This window comes from Calliopsis andreniformis, chromosome 12, assembly GCF_051401765.1.
Source record: "Calliopsis andreniformis isolate RMS-2024a chromosome 12, iyCalAndr_principal, whole genome shotgun sequence".
Taxonomy (NCBI): Eukaryota; Metazoa; Arthropoda; class Insecta; order Hymenoptera; family Andrenidae; genus Calliopsis; species Calliopsis andreniformis.
In genome coordinates this window covers 15,592,728-15,609,431 of record NC_135073.1, presented here as the reverse complement: position 1 = coordinate 15,609,431, position 16,704 = coordinate 15,592,728, and the positions used below count along the sequence as shown (strand labels likewise).

Here is a 16,704-nt window from a genome sequence, read left to right as displayed (position 1 = left end):
TTCTCTGCTACTATTATTATCCCTAGCAAGAGAGAGATTCAATATTTAATCAAATGCTCTAGTTTCATTGTTTAATTTCTCTATTACCAAAAGAATTAAAAATAAATATTTCAAGTACAATTCTTTCCACGAGCAAGCTTGTTACCACAAGGCAATTAATATGAAATGTAACTAAAAACTCTGTCTAGAAGTACCAGATCGCAGAGGCCCCGTTTCCCAGTATTTCTCAATTAAATAAACAGGACAATTGATCGCAATGTCAGGTCGCAAACCGCACGGATCATTACCGAGTAGCGATAAGATAAATAGCCGTATTAAACAAAGCTTCATCGCGTTTGTACGTCTCATCAAAAAGAATACTCTTGTTTATTCGCGCTGCGACACGTAACAGGGCGCGTGTATCGCGAAACCGGTCGATACTTCGCAACAGCGAGGCACGCGAGACGATGCACGAAATAAAAATCAAACAGAGGCTTCTTTCGTGGTACTTGGCATAGCGACGGAACGGTTCCTCCGGATATTAGCATGGGCGCGTCGAGAGAGGAAAAGCTTGTAAGCTTACACCTCTCGAGGGGTCCGTTTTCGGGTCTGGTTCCTCTGGGGCCGACTGAAATTACAATAAAAGATACACTTCTGTGGCCAAACACTGCGCGACGAGATTATTATTCGGGTTGCAGTGAGTATACACGTTCATCCGCGTATACATATACCGGGTGTCCGCATCTGCCGCGGCGCCGCGGGAGGTCGGTCATAGGACCCCATTGAGGAGAAAGGCCCTCGAAAAATCTCCTTCCACGCTTCCGTGCGGACGAGCCCGTTGTGATTTCGAGTTCCAGACGATCGGCATCGGCTTTGTGCCGCCAATAGGAACGACGGACTCGCGACGGTACGACCAATCGCCGAGCGGGACTCGCCGTCGGGGTGCCCCGCTCGACGCCAGTGTAATCGTGTAACCGACCCCCTTTGTCGCGGCTTTTCACACCGAGAGGCGCGTACCCATACCCGGGGACAGGACGCTTCTTTTTTTTCCACCAGCACCGCTAATTATCCACCGAAATCCCCTTAAACGGCCATTAAACCCGCCCCTTAAACCGACGTAAAAGCACTTTAGGGCTAAACGGATACAGAACCCGTCGCTCTTGCTCTCGCTGTCTCTCCTCTCGCCCAGCAGCGAACGGTTTGATAATGACAGCAGGTTCTTAGCCGTCAGCAGGATTCCTTTTCTACCACCCGTCGAATCGGTGATTTCCTCGAGATCGATGCTTTGAAGACGTAAACGTCGCGTTGGAGCGCCTTCGATTTTTCTTAATAGCCAGCCGAGTTGTCTTGAGGGGAAGATCACTGTAAATAGCTTGTCACGGGAGAATCGGAGCCTCTGTTTGGAGCGATACCTTTCAACGTAAGGGCTTTAACTCGATACTTTGCTCCTTGGGCGTATCCGCTGTTGTGGCTTCCGGTATAAATCATAATTGGCGGAGGGTTTGTGGAAGGGAGATCTAAAACATGAATAGAAGAAATTGAGAATATTTGCCATTGATTCGTGTCATGTAAAATAGGTGTAATAAGTTGCAGAATTAGGAGCCTCGATATTTCAGTAGAATAAGTCAACCATAGCTCGGTGGAATCATTTTTTGTGACTCCTATACGTATTCCACCAAAATAGTGAAATATTGTATTAAAACAGGGGCTATCTAATTCTTGATAAGCGTCAAATGTCCCCAGGGCGTAAGGGTAAGGGGTTAATGAAGGCAGCGCCATATTTTATGTGCGGCGTGGCGCACGGTTAAAATCAAATCTCGACGTTCATTCGCCACAACGAGACGATTTCCAAGCTAGAGGGTTGTCTTTGTTAAATGTAACGACTCAAAAGCGAGCCAGCCGGCAAAGGGGTTGAGAGAACGCGTCGCTTTTTGTCACGATGCAACCCGATTTTTATTCGTGGAAGCGGCCGCCGCTGAAAGACCGAGCCTCGTGAATTGCGGCGCGATCTAAGGCTGCCCGATAAAAAAGTATGTACAACCGCGCGACAGAGATAATCAGCTTAATGTAATGTAATATTACAGGCGAGTCGAGAGACGGGGAACGGATGGTTTATCAAAGTGTACCCGCAGCCCTTCGTGTCTCACGCTTTATTAGATTGCACATCGCCTCGCTGGAAATTAGTACTGCGATTAATTTATGACTGTAAAGTACACCAAACGTCGCTGTTAACCAGTATGCTCTCCCTTTGAGAAAAATATTTCAGACCGCTACTTTTCGAGCTACAAAATTACTAATACGGTTTCTTTAGAAATTCATTTTTTCAGGAAAAGATAATTATTAAGCAGAAATCTATTGCCATAGACACCTTCCAATTTTAATCTCGAAGTATTGAATGGGGCAAGCTGAATATGAACGTAGAAGAATTAAAAATTGACAGAGGAGGCTCGATGATACGGAGCGTTTTATTCGCCAGCTTTCTGAATTTCATCGCGTTTAGACACCTTTGACCTCGTATGGGAGACGCCAGAGGACCCCCGATGCGCGTCGCGTACGTGCATGGCTTGATGCACCTTTTATTCCGCGAAAACCACCTCATTCGAGAAAATTGATCGAGTGTGAAAGACCTCGTTCCACGATCCATTAGAATGCCTGCGAGCTTTGATCTTTTCAACGAGCCGGAGCATCCGATCGGTCGGGCCCCTTCTCCTTCTTTTTTTTCTTCACGAAAAAGTGTCTTTGATGGAATCAACCTCGAACCTTTTAAAACTGGATCACGGCCGACCTTCTAGCGCGTCTTGAGTTATCGCGATAACTTTTTGCATTCTTCATCGGAAAGGATTAATAGAGTGTAATTGATCTCCACAAATATGGAAGTCTTCCCAGTTCTGCATGAATATTTCAGAAGATTTAACTCTCACATACGTCAGGTGGTTTCACAGATTCATAAATACTGAAACCTATTAATGCATCGAGAAATTGAAATGTGAATATTTTCATTAATTCAGAGGGATGATTTCTATTTCAGAAACCGAACTTCTACGCTATTATCCACTGCTCAAAGTAATTACAAAAAGTTATATTAATTTTCCTAATGGAGTACGAGAATCATTCCCCTCCAATTACGAGGACTAACCCATTTATAATCCTTATCAGTACAGCAATATCTCCAGCAATTGCCTAACCTACAATCTTCTACTCCGAGTTACGCGTTCGAATTTTATTGTATAATCGTTGAAATGAAGGGTAACAGCGTCTGGAACGACCTCCAGACGAAAGGTGGCGGGAGTTAGAAAACGAGACGGTAGAAAAAAGAAATCCTTGGACCGCAGGTATCTCAATTTCGAGGGCAGCAGGCGGCGCAGGGTGCTCACGGTATCTGGTGTAAGCCTATCGGCGTAAAAGCCATTATTGTCGGTCACCCTTGGAGGGGCTGAAAAGACGAAAAGATCGGTTCGGGGGTTGGCAGGTCGTTGCCTTGCTGTGCCCAGATGCCCTCTAATGGCCTTAATGAAGTGTGTACGCACCCCGTCTATGGAGTTAGAACGCAACGACACTAATTTTTAAGCATAATCGTACACTCAGCTTCACAACGTGTGAACGAGACCAGTTCTCAAAGATCCGCGTCGACGGGCCCCGGGACCGTCTCCGTTCTTGCGTCTTCGCGCGGAATTTCTTACGCCGCGGGTGTCCCCGTCGTAACCCCAGAAACATTCCTTTGACGCTTTTGGGAATGCCCGATGCGAAAACTAGCTCTCCCTAATTGGCTGCCTTTTCGTCGGCGCAATGGTTTATTTAGACTTGGAACTCCTGAATAAATGAAGTACGTGAGTCCATATTTGATCATTAGATTGATATCTTCCTCGAAATTAGAACTCGGTAACATATTCGGTATTTCGAGCAATTCGCGAAGCTATAAATTAACTGTGACATATTTTCATTATTAATCCAACGCGCGACGTTCAGAGTTTGTGAATCTGTACTAAGTTTCCAGAATTTATGCTAATCAGTGCGTAATACTTTTGAGAATGGAAAAGGATCCTGATTTTCCACACAGTAGTAAACAGTCATTTCACTTGCATTTATATTATATTGTTTTCAAACGTATTCATGCTCTCTAACGGTTCTCTAACGAGAGAGAGGATCTGCGTTTCGAGGTAAAGCAAGCGTAAAATATTCCCTGTGGTAATTATCATATTGAAAGAGCTGAAGAAACAACGCAAGTGCTTGAAGAATCAACAAACTGAAATAATTATTGTCACAGAAATAGATCAAGAGGCGCGTATGTATCATGCAGGAAAGAGGTGACGCCACACTTTTCTGTGTCATTTTGACAGACATTTTTCAATACAAAGAAGAAAAAAGACAAAGCGTGTGGGGTGTGAGAAGACGTTTCCACAGTATTGACAATTCTCAAAAAGAAGAAACTAAAATTCAATTCCTCGAAGACCAGTCGGGTATCAAAAAAACGGGTTGAGTAACGCTAAGATTCCTAGAAACACTAGGTTTTCGCAAGAAAATCCACTACGTAACCATTCCTGCTCCTCCAGCGTGCAACAAGGTTTGCCATAGTTAAGATTACGCGGAGCAATCTCGTCTAGTCGAGGAAGAAAAGGCACGAAAATAGGTAGTAATCTCGACGATGGAGGTTTATCATGGCAGATGGACTAATTGATGTCATTCAAGGTATCATTAATGCGGTGTTCTTGGACGCGTATCAGCTGCCAGTGATTTTCACAAGCGGAGAAATCTTTTCAGACCGCGCCACTTCTCGCGACTTTCCGCTTCTCGAGAACGGAGGCAGAGAGAGAGAAAGAGAGACGAAGAGAACGAGTGCAACAGGGTTAGATGAAAGAACGAGAGAGAGAGAGAGAGAGAGAGAGAGAGAGAGAGAGAGAGAGACGTGTTCGTGGGTGTCGAAGCCGAGAAAAGAGAGTGTGGATGCGGAGGGGGTGGTAGGGAGGCAGGGAGGGCGAGAGGGGAAGGGGATGGAAGTATGAAGTGAGCATATTACTATTGAGAATAAGTACCTGGCTTCGAGATGGTGGCTGTGCTCAGGGGGAGAAGGTGGAAGGGGCTGAAGTAACGGCACACGGGGGTGGTACGTCGGGGGTACAAATGGGGTGGTACAATGGGCACTAATGGATCTCAAGCCGCCGCGAGAGGCGCTGCTTTTAATCTAATTGTCCTTCGTAGCCGTCGCGATCGCGATCAGTGGTATTCAACTCTGATCCCTCGTCCAACCCCTTAAAACATATGATTACGTGGTTAAAAAAAAGAAGAGGCATTGGAAGAAGAAGGCAAATCTGTCTTCTCGTTGGAGGAGCGAGGTTTTTGGTAATTGGTAGTTGAACCTCCCCCATCAGACTGACGCCAGAAACGTATCCCTGTGATACATGTTCATTAAATTCTTATAGTATACTGTCTGTCAAAAGCTGTAAAAGCTTCAAATTATTTCACTCTGCTAAGCTTTAAATTCAGTAGTCATATTTTCGTTTACATTTTAACGTCTACTGTATTCGAAAACGCGTTTGTACGACAAATATAGAATCTCAGAATGAAAGTATCATTTGACAGCCGCGTGACTCGCGCGACCATCGATACAGGTATAGGCGTGAACGCATACGATACGGCCGAGTGAATGAAAGCAGGGCAAAAGTGGACCCGGAGCATTTCTTTCTCCTTCTAGTGGTTCCATTTAGCGGAACTTTACAGCATTATGCGACACGGTTGTTGAGCTAAAACGCAAGGGGGAGGGAAGGAATTTCGAAAGCATGCGCGTGCTCTTTCTAATGTTGCGAATATAAAATGTCTGCGGACGTATCTCAAGTACAGCACACTTGTTCTCTACTTCGACGTCGTCTTGAATGTTTCTTCCAAAACTGTATGCGAAATTTGTCTTTACCAGACAGATATACTCTAGAGTAACAATTCTATTTAATCCCTGTGATTTCTCTAATAGAAAAACTGCTCAAATACTAAAGAAAAAAAAACGATTCTGAATATTAACAAGAATATCATCCGCTTATCTCGACAACTAATCCCATGTTCCCCCTTCTGTACGTCTAATTCATGGAACAAATTCACCCTTTGCATAACAGGAGAACGTGGAATTTATCGTCCAAGTTAATACGAGCAGGATAGCCTGTAATGTCCCTTATAATTAGGCGACACCCCATAAGACGGGAACAGAGGTCCCACGGTCGGTTCGGGAAGCGAAAGGAAAAGAAACGAGGCTGGAATATCATAGAACACAAAAGCTCGGCCCCAGGAAATAAACCACAACAAGTTTCCCGCAAACTCGTGGGTATTATCGGTCGATCTTATCGGGGACAACGATGACGATCGTCCCAGCAGCGCAGGTGGCGCAATAATTACTTCCCCGTGCTTTCCATCCCCCCTTGACTCGCGGGGGCTTGCGCGCGCGCGGGTTCAATAAAGATAACGATAATTGTCGCGGCGGTGTCGTCGCTCGGCCGTTCGTCCTTACTCCCAGATAAATTTCTGATAAGACGGATAAATTGGTTAGATTGTAATTGCCGTTGTGCGTGTTACCAGACGAGTCCCCGACGTGTATATACCTGACCAGCCACGTGGGAAGTCGTCGAGGAGGCGGACGAAAGGGTGGCGACGCGATTAAACGCCACCGTCGATGTTTACACCGAAAGTCCGTGGGAATCGAGTCTGTCCCCCTTCCCCTGTGTCCTGTAGCTAGGGTCCCCTGGCCAGCTGCCCCCCCTGGCAATCCAGAATTCAGGAAATCGTCCGACGACGCCACCAATGCGAAATCTTTTCATGATTAATGACACGAAAGCGATTTTGTCGCGCGACCGCGTTAACCAGGTTCTCACAGGAGGACAATTAGGCAAGGGGCGGGCAAGGGGTGTTTCGTGAAAATACGTTCATTAGGCGAGGATTTTGATCGGGTGTTGGTGATGGTAATACGTTGTATAGAGGAATGGGGTGGGTATTGGAAGAGATTTCAAGTTGGGGTGGTAATTTTTTATTTGAGTGGTAAGAGGAAGAGTAAAAGATGGAGAGAGATTGGAGAATGAATGTATGCATTAGAAGGGGTAATTGTAGATTCATGATTTTTTGAAGTGTCATATATTTCTCTTGACATAATTAATTAGCTACATATTTACATGAAGGAAACTATAAGTATCTTATATGTATTTATACGTTTGCGTATTATACATGTATGTTACAAAAGTTCTTTGCCCTCTACACTTTGTGTCGATCGTCTGTGCGATTTCTAAGAAACCGGGTTGTCTAAGGAAGTTCATCTCTGACTAACATTCTCCGCGTCCACTCTTCGTTATATCCAAACAGAATGGGATATCTGTAACTTCGCAATTCTCTAGAAATTACCAACACATAGACCCCAAAATCACACAATTATTCCATCTCGAACCAATAAAACTAAAAGGTACAAAAAATAACAAAAACTTCTGGGTCTCAAAAACTAAAAATACTCCTAAAACGTTGCCCAGAATACCGCCAGCGGTTTCAGCAACACTTTACCACGTCAACGTAAACAAATCTCTAATACTGTGTCTGCAACCAAGACATTCATCTCAGTCACACCGTCCAGATCGACTAGGTTCCACCCAAGGATGCCAATCGCAAAAAAGTTCCTACATCCTTTATACACTGTTCTGTCTCAACATTCCATAAAATTTACAAGATTCCATCAAAATCCCCCCTCTATCCAAAACCAAACCTCCGACAGCTGTCTGAAAACCTACGCTGCAAACACCATCGACATCCCCAGGGACGTCCAGTGTCTCCTCTCGCCGATCACCCTTCCAGATATTTACAAGACATCTCTATCCCCACAGTTAATTATCCACCTTGCGCAGGACCTCTTCAGCCTTCACTCGGAGCACCTCAGCACTCTGTCTCCTGATCTCGTCATCGGACGAGGCCGAGTCCTCTTCCTTGTCGTGCTTCGAACTCAAGTTTTGCGGCAGGTTCTGCACGCCCAGGTTCAAAGGGTGGCCGTGCAAGTGGCTCCCAAGCGTGTGTCCATTCACGTTATTGTGGTTCAGGGACGAGGCAGGGTTCAATCCCACTGGAAGGACCGTGCTCAGGGACACCAGGTTCTGCGGAAGGGGTAGCCCGATGTACTGCGACAGGATCGCGTGCAACGGGGGCAGTTTCGGCGCGCTGGCTGGCCACGGTGGTGGGAACACAGGCGGGATGAACCAGGGAAAGGCGCCCGTTGGTCCACCCGATGGATCCGCACCTGGCACACTGCCGGCGCTTTGGAGCAGCCGAGCGTGAAGGGACAGCTCGTTGACACCTGCAATCACACCGTTTTGCAGGGATTTTAGTCCGTTGTTTCTGTGAATTTCGAAAGGGAACTGAAGCGGCCTTTAGCGACTCAATCGTGCCCTCCTAGGGACAATATAGAACAATATAGGAACGTTCCAGCTGAGCCATGGAGGCGTATCGAACTTTGGGGGTTGATTTTTAGCTCCTTTGGAAGCTGATTGAACACATGAAAGTTGAATATCTCTTACAATCGCGTTAAAATAACTGCAAATTTCCTTGATAGAAGTTTTGATACTTCTAGCTGATTCTCCCGCTAGATTGTTTTTCTTGCTTTTAGTATAGGGTTCTAATACTTTTTAGAGTTATCGATGAAATACGACTAGAAAAGTTAATTCGGAGTGTTCTAATGGGGAAAAATTTATCCGCTTGTCCTCCGAGAGTCGCCAGTCGCATAGGAATAAGTTTCAGCTGAGCCCTGATAGGGCAGTTCATGAAAAATTAAACGGTCGAGCTTCCGTTTCGCGCATGCGATGGCCACGATGGCCGACACTGAAATTAGATGTAATTGGCGTCGATTGCATCTACCCTTCCGTAACGTTCCTCGCGCATCGCCTGCTCGCATATTAACAAACAGACCCCGCGATTCGGTCGCTTGTCACTCGACTCGCGAGACGGGCAGCTTTGACTGATTGAAATTCGAGCACGCACTCACCGCTTTGTTCCACGTGCATGAAACTGATGTCTCTCCCCTGGGCCTTCTCCTTCTTACGCCATTTCGCGCGACGATTTTGGAACCAGACCTGAAAATATGAAAAATAGAAGAATTAAATCAGATTCCTTTTTATGGGATAAGAGACTATATGAAATTGCAATTTATTATGAGACTAGAATTGTCAGAAGTGAGTATTAGTCGCTACTTGTATGAGAAAATGAAAGGAAAATCTGTTGAATTTTACAGGATTTTCTCTATCGCTGTGCATTTGTTAATGCATCTGCAAGAGACTAAATTGTCATTAGTGTAATCTTAATTTATACAAAGCACAACAGGACTGTTTCCACACGGAGGGAGCAATTGTCACACGAAATCATCGAGTTATTCCTTCGGAAGAAAATCCGCGAGAGAGACGCATGAGAACCCCAGGCAGCCGTATCAGAACCACCCAACAAAAGCTTGCTCTCGAGGTTGATTAAGCTAATTGTTAACAATTATCCTGATTTCCTCCGTACCCCTGAGTGGCGGCAACCCCTGCCCTCGCCCCTCGCCGTCCTTCGAAACCCCCCTCCGGTTACGCCGTTACCGCTGGCCCCGTTGCCATATAAATGCTTTCGCTTTCCGCCTGAGCTGCTCTGATTTTTCGTGGCCACTGGCAGTAGACCCGCGAAAGAGACAGAGAAAGAGGGAGATTGCATTTTACATCCTGCCTCTATTGTGTAGAAAATCCAGTGCTTTTCAGCCGACGCCGTCTTCACGCTATCGATCCCCCTACGCGTGGATCGCTAGATTACGCTTCTTCTCACCGAGAACATTCTCCTACAGTCTGAGAGGATTGGCAATATCGAGGTAACTCGATATTCCTTCTGACGAATTTGGGTCGCTCGAGATTCCTCGACGATGCTTCTTCGGTTGACTCAAGTAATCGGAAAATGTTCGATTTTGCAATTGAAAGGTATTAAGAGGGGGGCCAGAAGTGGACGCTGTGGACCCTCGAAGCCGATGGACAGATCTTCAAAGAGAAATTAGGAATATCGTGGAAATAATGGTGAAAATCGAGGGAAGTTTGAAAGTGACTGGGTGGAACGTTCAGCCAGCTGAGAAGCGAGGGAACGCCGCGAGACCGGGGCGGGAAATTCAATTGCCTAATTGCTGTTAATTATTTAATCGCTCCTGAATACCCCGCTAACGCCTAAGTGCTCGCAAACCTTGCAGCGCGTCATTTAAGCGACCCAACGCGAACCCAAAAGTTTGAATCCCCCGTTTCTCAGCCCGCAGGGACTCTCGAGTGTAACGTTTCCACCATCTCCACCGCAAATTTCCTGTTAGCGTTCTTGCTCGCTAAACGAGTTAACTTTTTTCATTCCCAGACCCCGCAAATCTTACCTCCTCAAATCTAGTTTATCTCAACTGCTACACAATACCTTACGGCAACCACTGTTTAAACAATTCTCATTAATACGAAACAACTTGGGTACGTGGAACAAGAGAGACACGCTTTTCAAAAATTCCAAACGAATCCTCGACTAAGATTCACGGGAAAAGCGAAAGCGGGAGTCTGATACCGAACGTTTACAGACAGGAGCAGCGATAGAAAGGGGCAGGGGGCGATTCGCGATTCCATTACCATCGGGTACCGATCGTCGATCGAACACGATACATCGGCCGGCCATTAATACCGAAAAATGGGTAATTTCGCATCTGGAATTGAGGGCGGCGAGGGAGGAGTAGCGGAGGATTTCCTAGATTGAAATAAAGTGGCCGTGGCACCACTGCGCCGCGGCGGATCATTTAGCGGTTTTGTCGAGCGACGGCCAATTGCCGGCATTGTCGCTTGGCTGTACCACAATGGGCCAATCGGAATGCTCTCTGTCTCTTTTCAACTCCACGCCACCCTTCGACGACGGCTCTATCCACGACCCTTCTCTCTGCTGTACACACGCGCGCACACCTACACAGAGACACACGCGTTGCTCTTTCTCGCTCTCTTCCTTCCTCTTTCTCAATCCCCTACCAACCCCCTTCGTCCTCGAGCTCTATCTCCGTCCCTCTAATGGTCGCCCTTCTGTCTTTTCTTCGCTTCTTCGTCGTGTACGTACGACGAGGGTGTCAGAATGGTTACGCTAATCGAGTAACCGATTTCCATCCATGGAAAAGTCATAATTTATGGCCCTGGCGGCAATACCAGCTGCCGCTGTTGCGATCCCACCGCGTCACGTAACCGGTGCTCGTTTTGTGGCCGATTAAATGATAATACAAACGAACGGGGTGACGGAGGTATTTATCGCGATCGTCGAGGCTGACGCGATCGGAGGATCTCCAGAAGGGTGTGAGGCGCGTAAACAGAATGTTTTTTTTAAACCCGTGGAAATTTGCGACGACGTTAATGGCATTAGCCTTAATGAGAGAACGCATTTGCTAAATGGCCGCGCGATTTTTTTCTCTCCCTCCCTGTTCGGATTAGCACTCGGTCCGCAACTACCGTTTTGCGCGTTCTGGCGCACTCGAAAGGAGCAAACAGGGGAGGGCGGAAAAATTGTCAAGTAGATTATAACATTGTTGAAATCGAGTACACCATCTGCCTATCGTTTTTAAATCGACCTTCTATCGATCCCGTGTAAACCCGAGCATGTAGAGTTCGCGTGAAAACGTGACTGTTTAATCCATGAAAAAGCGCAGCCCGAAAAACGCTGTCGAGTCGCGTCTACGAAGTTATCGGGCCGTTTTTAAATTTATCGCTCGGAAATCACAATCATGCGCCCGCGAATCCTTGCTCATTTTTGTTTTTCCCTCCTTTTTTCTCTCCTTTCGCTCGTTGACGTCACAACACACGCACCTGGTGTTCTCTCACACAGCCCGTTAAAAGGCGCGGCTGGAAAATAATTTCAAAGCAGATTACGACCCCGTACACTCTTTGGCGTTCGACTGGCTCGCATGAAATTAATCCTCGTAGCGGGAGCACGGTCTGGCGTGCGCGTCTTTCACGAAATTACAGACGTCGATGAGGAGCGGCAGATTTTCGGTACAATAGTGTGTAATTAGTTGAGAGGCCCACGCTGAGGTTGCGGCTCATTCACCGCCTGGGCTTTCTACGTTCCGATATTATCCTCGAGAAGCTCCCGCGCGTTTATGAAGGGAGTTTCGAAACGATTTTGGGCGTGGATGGAAGAAGGGATGTTATTTCAAGCACTGATTTTTGCTGAATTTCTCTCCTGGGATTTATTCTAAATTTCTGATCTTAGTCAATTCTAGGCTCATAATTACAAATTAATTGTAATCAGTTATTCTCATGGCATGATGAAACCTTGTCTGCTTAAGCCTAGGTATTTCTATTAGCATGTGTGATCTGAATTAGGGCTAGATAGAGATACCTATAGCTGGTTTAATAATTAAGGAGACGATAAAAAGTGATAAGTAATTTAAAAAATGTGTGACAGTAGTAAAACCTACAGTTCACGCAAAAATTCGTGGATGTCTAACTAACTAGTTATCGGAAAAACGATTTGTTTCAATTGAATAATGGAACTCACCTGCACTCTAGCCTCTGAGAGATCCAACCTCATCGCTAGTTCTTCTCTGGTGAATACGTCTGGATACTGAGTATTTCCGAAAGCCTTCTCGAGCTCGTGGAGCTGATAGGTGGTGAAGGTGGTACGAGATCTCCGAACCTTGCGTGGTCGGTCTGATTCCCCTAGATTCAAGGGATCGTGCAGAGAATCGTTCATCTGATGATCACTCAAGTGACCGAGCTCTGTATCTCCGCCATCACCGATTGCGTCGGACGATGTTGCATGATCTGGAAAAAATCAAATTCACAATTATGAAACACTGTCTACCAAATCTAAAATACAATTCAGAGTAACTGTAAAAATAAAATAAGTATTTCATGCAATTATTTTCCCTCCTTTGACAAGACATAATGCATACGCCAGTGCAGCAAGTCGGCTCCAGAACAGACTCTATATCTCCCTCATTAATGACTACTCAAAGTATCCCCAAATCTATACCTACCGATCTCAAAGTCAAAGGATAAAGCAAAATCAATAGAGATCAATAGGCGACCACGAGACGCGCCACCATGGCCAGCCTTAAATCGTTAACGATAGAGAACTAGAAATGGACCGCCGTATGGTGTTAAAGAGCCTTGTACGCGTATTAAAGTTCGGACAGATGCGCGTATCAAACGATTCGCGGGCCTTCGATGCTTGAGCACAAGAGAGGATCGGGGCGATTAAGCCGAATCGTCCGCGCTGCCAAAACGAAATTGACGTTTCGCTGGTACACACGGGAAGCGCGAGGAGAACGACGGAGGGGGACGGTTTGGAGATGCTGCGGGGTCGGTGTGGGTGCAATTTCATTTTTAAGCCGCGCAACGACTGGCGCCCCCGATACGCCGATGATGTCCGATTGGCGGATTTGCCAATTTTAAGCCTCACCCAGCGCTTCATTTTTTGTACATCCGACGATATATGAAATATGACGCATCGATGCGAGCCTGTACATTATACCTACACGCTCGATAGTACTTAAAAACCGTTGCCGTCAGTGATTAGCAAATATCACGAGTGCATGTCCTATCGCTGTGTACCCCCACGGTGCCCCCCATCGATGCAACCCTTGCGCGTAGCCGTGAAACACACGATCCTCCAACCCCCGCCTCGCCCTCTTTCTCTTCCTCTCGCTCCCTTTTTGCCTCGTTTTTTCCGTGCTCGTCCTTACGGAAGCACTGACGCGAGTTAGATGGCTCGTTGAAATGAAACTACACGCAAAATATAGATTTCTGCTTCCTGATGGTGGAAATAATGTGCCTACTTTTTTAGGAGCGGATTAGGAAACAACTACATTCTGAAAGCTGAGGGTTACTGTACTGAAATAGTCTACCGCTTTATACAGTAAGAAACGAAGGAACAGCGCTTTTTAGTCCCGCTGGAGGTGCTATAGTTCTTAAATTAGAACTCCAGGAAAACGTCACGGTACATTCGATTACGTATTAGCCTTTGAAATAGACACACAGCGAGGCAGAACAGAGATCCTAAGTTCATTGCGGACGTCGATTCCATTTAATCCGTATTACTTCTATCTAATTAGAGGGGCGACGATCTAGATTTCGCTACAGACCAAAATTACTCGCGAAATTAGATAATAACGCGATAACGACCACCGTCCTCGGCTTACACGAGTTTCAGTCTCTGTGCAGGTCGCCCATCGCGTGCCGTTTTCATCATCCCCTTACACACGCTTGCTCCAACTAATTAGACGCGCATTTACTACTCCTGCATAATAACGTTAATCCTACTTTTCGTTGCCGCCGCTCTAAACTGGCAGTTACGATAGGTTGCGATGATGCAAGAGACCGTTCGAACGGGGCACGCAGCGCGTAGCGGCGACGTACGTAAAGAGGAGAGAGACCTACGTGTGCTCGACGTGCGTTCCCCGTCCCTCTACGTGCGTACGTGTGCGCGTAATCGCACTAACATTTACGCAAACAATGCTCGGATAATCCACGGTGAATAGAGAGATTTTTATGTTTTCATGCTAGGGCACAATGGGGCACCCACTTGATGCCTAACTCTCCGCTGCTTTTTATTAAATCTACGGCCCACCGATAGGGGTTGCCAGCCGGCAGAGAGGGTGGGTCACCAGTGAAGGCGGACCTGGCGCTAAATTAAAGATTTATTTACCGTGCCCGTGATGACCACATGCCCTATACTCATTCTCCCCTCGTCCAAGACATTCACCGTGTAATTGAACGCGTGTGGTTCCCCGATATCCCAGCAGCCAGGTGAGATCGATCGAAAATGAAATTCGGCCAGCGATCTCGAGCTCAACCACGAGTATTATCAGACGCATTAATTATGTTAGACGACTGAACGATCGAAATCCGCAAACACATCCTGATTTCTGCACGCCGCAATCAACCCTCCACCAATAATCGGTCCATGGGCGAATAGAGATCACCGTTGACTGCGCTACTATTTGTATACCCGAGTGTATCGTGAAATGTAGGTAGAGTATGGAATTATTCAGAGACGTGAGAATCGTTTTGGAACATCGATTAGCATGGGTTCAACGATTTCAGTTTTTTCACCCTGCGTCGCCCCTATCGTCGCTGTGGACACAGCGAGTTAAGGACAAGATACACTTGCGGGGAACGGATTATACAAGGTCCGGACTTTACGCTGGAAATCTAATAAAATCCTTAAGAGGGTTTACGGGTAATACGTTCATCGTTAAACTCTCCTGGATAATCTATCGAGCGAAAAAAATTGCCGTGAGCAACTTTCTTCGCGGAAATTTAATAAGCGTAGGTTCCTGCCGAGTTTATTAACTCTTCCCCCCAGGGGCATTCGAGACGCGATCGAGTTAAAATCGCCTCGGACATCGCGGAAAAATATTGTGCCCTTAGCGTGACGATAAATCAACCGCGCTCCCTGGCCTGGCCGCTTAAGAAACGTACAGGCGGCAAGTGCACGTGTTAATTATTACGTTGTCGTGTCGTGGAGCTATTTATGTCGGGCGATTTTATACAGAAAACGTGGCGATTGATCGCGAGCGCAGAAATTCAAGTTATTTTCAGGCGATCGCGAAAGGTTTCTTGAGAAATCGTGGCTAAGGATATTTTAATGAAATAATTGCGTGTTCGTGCGTTTACACGCGGTCCCCGCGGAAAATAGACTCGCAAACAAGCGTGCATTATGCAGCGTTCGCGTGTCGCGGTCCGTGCCGTAAATTTACGTCGCGTTGATCGTCGCCTCAGATTTCAGTCCCGACTCGATTAGCCTTTTAAAATGCCTGCGACAATTAACCGACGCGCTTGGGCAAAGGAGAGGAGCGTCCTTAACGCGGCGATTACTCGGAGGGCTACGCTGGCTCAAAGCGTTCTCCATTATGGAACACGATCGACCAGAAGATCGATCGGTAGTGATTTCGAAAATCGGTAAAATTCCATTTGCTAAATTGGCGTGCAATTACGGGGCCGTATATCTGATCCAACTGGCGATGGGTTAACGCAGATAACCCACTTTGTTTCAGTTAGAAAGAAACTATTTCTTTTATCGCAATCGCGACCGGATCGATACGCGGGTAATAAAATGTTGGTAAACGAGACCATAGTTTGCTTAACGATATTAGATATTAGATAATGACGCAATGTTACCTGGCGGTACGTTACTGTCAGACAAATACAAAGCTATTGGCCACAATCGCCATTCTAAATAGAGTAGTTCCACTGGAAACGGTAATTATTTGGCAACGATTATTCCGTCGTGATCGTTAAGCAAACATCCCCTTGCGCGAGCATCAACGTGACAACGATGACCAATTCCTATGGTCTAGGCACCCGCGACGATTCAATCCCCTGAGTCCCCGATTTCGTTTACCCTTTTTAGCACCAAAAATAAAATCGTACCTTCGTCCTTCCCGTGTCCCAGTATCTGGTCGATGCTGTACACGTTCCTCTTCTGGTTGTATGTTTGCGCCATGCTGGAGCCGCGTCGGTGCCGGAAATCACAGTCGCAGACGTGCCAAGAGGCAACCGGAAGAAATGTTCGTGTCACGACAGGTCACTGGCGTAAAATGCCGTCTCATCGGCGGTCCCGAAGAAAATCGTATTTCCCGCTGTTCCCGCGGACAGATGGAGCCTCGTGAGAAAACTTGGCGCGCGTAATGGAAAGAGAAGTGGAGAGAGCCTTGCACGGCCTCGCGAGAGGAGAGAGAAACCGCGAGCGCGAAAAGCG

General features: G+C 46.6%; 1 protein-coding gene across 1 annotated transcript; it reads right to left on the bottom strand.

Moving 5' to 3' along the window:
• Positions 1–7,673: 7,673 nt before the first annotated feature.
• Positions 7,674–16,704, bottom strand: Hbn (aristaless related homeobox homeobrain). Its single transcript, XM_076388975.1, has 4 exons — positions 16,377–16,704; positions 12,499–12,764; positions 8,969–9,056; positions 7,674–8,284 (listed from the first exon to the last, which is right to left on the bottom strand). Exons 1-4 carry the CDS (start codon positions 16,447–16,449, stop codon positions 7,821–7,823), a joined length of 891 nt encoding a protein of 296 aa, XP_076245090.1. The 5' UTR covers positions 16,450–16,704; the 3' UTR covers positions 7,674–7,820.

Excerpts from the sequence above, each read along its gene's own strand:
- Hbn (XM_076388975.1), bottom strand. The coding sequence starts at position 16,449 with ATGGCGCAAACATACAACCAGAAGAGGAACGTGTACAGCATCGACCAG. Across the intron at positions 12,765-16,376 it reads GGGACACGGGAAGGACGAAG|ATCATGCAACATCGTCCGAC; the intron begins GTACGATTTTAT and ends GATTTTTTCCAG. Across the intron at positions 8,285-8,968 it reads CATGCACGTGGAACAAAGCG|GTGTCAACGAGCTGTCCCTT; the intron begins GTGAGTGCGTGC and ends GTGTGATTGCAG.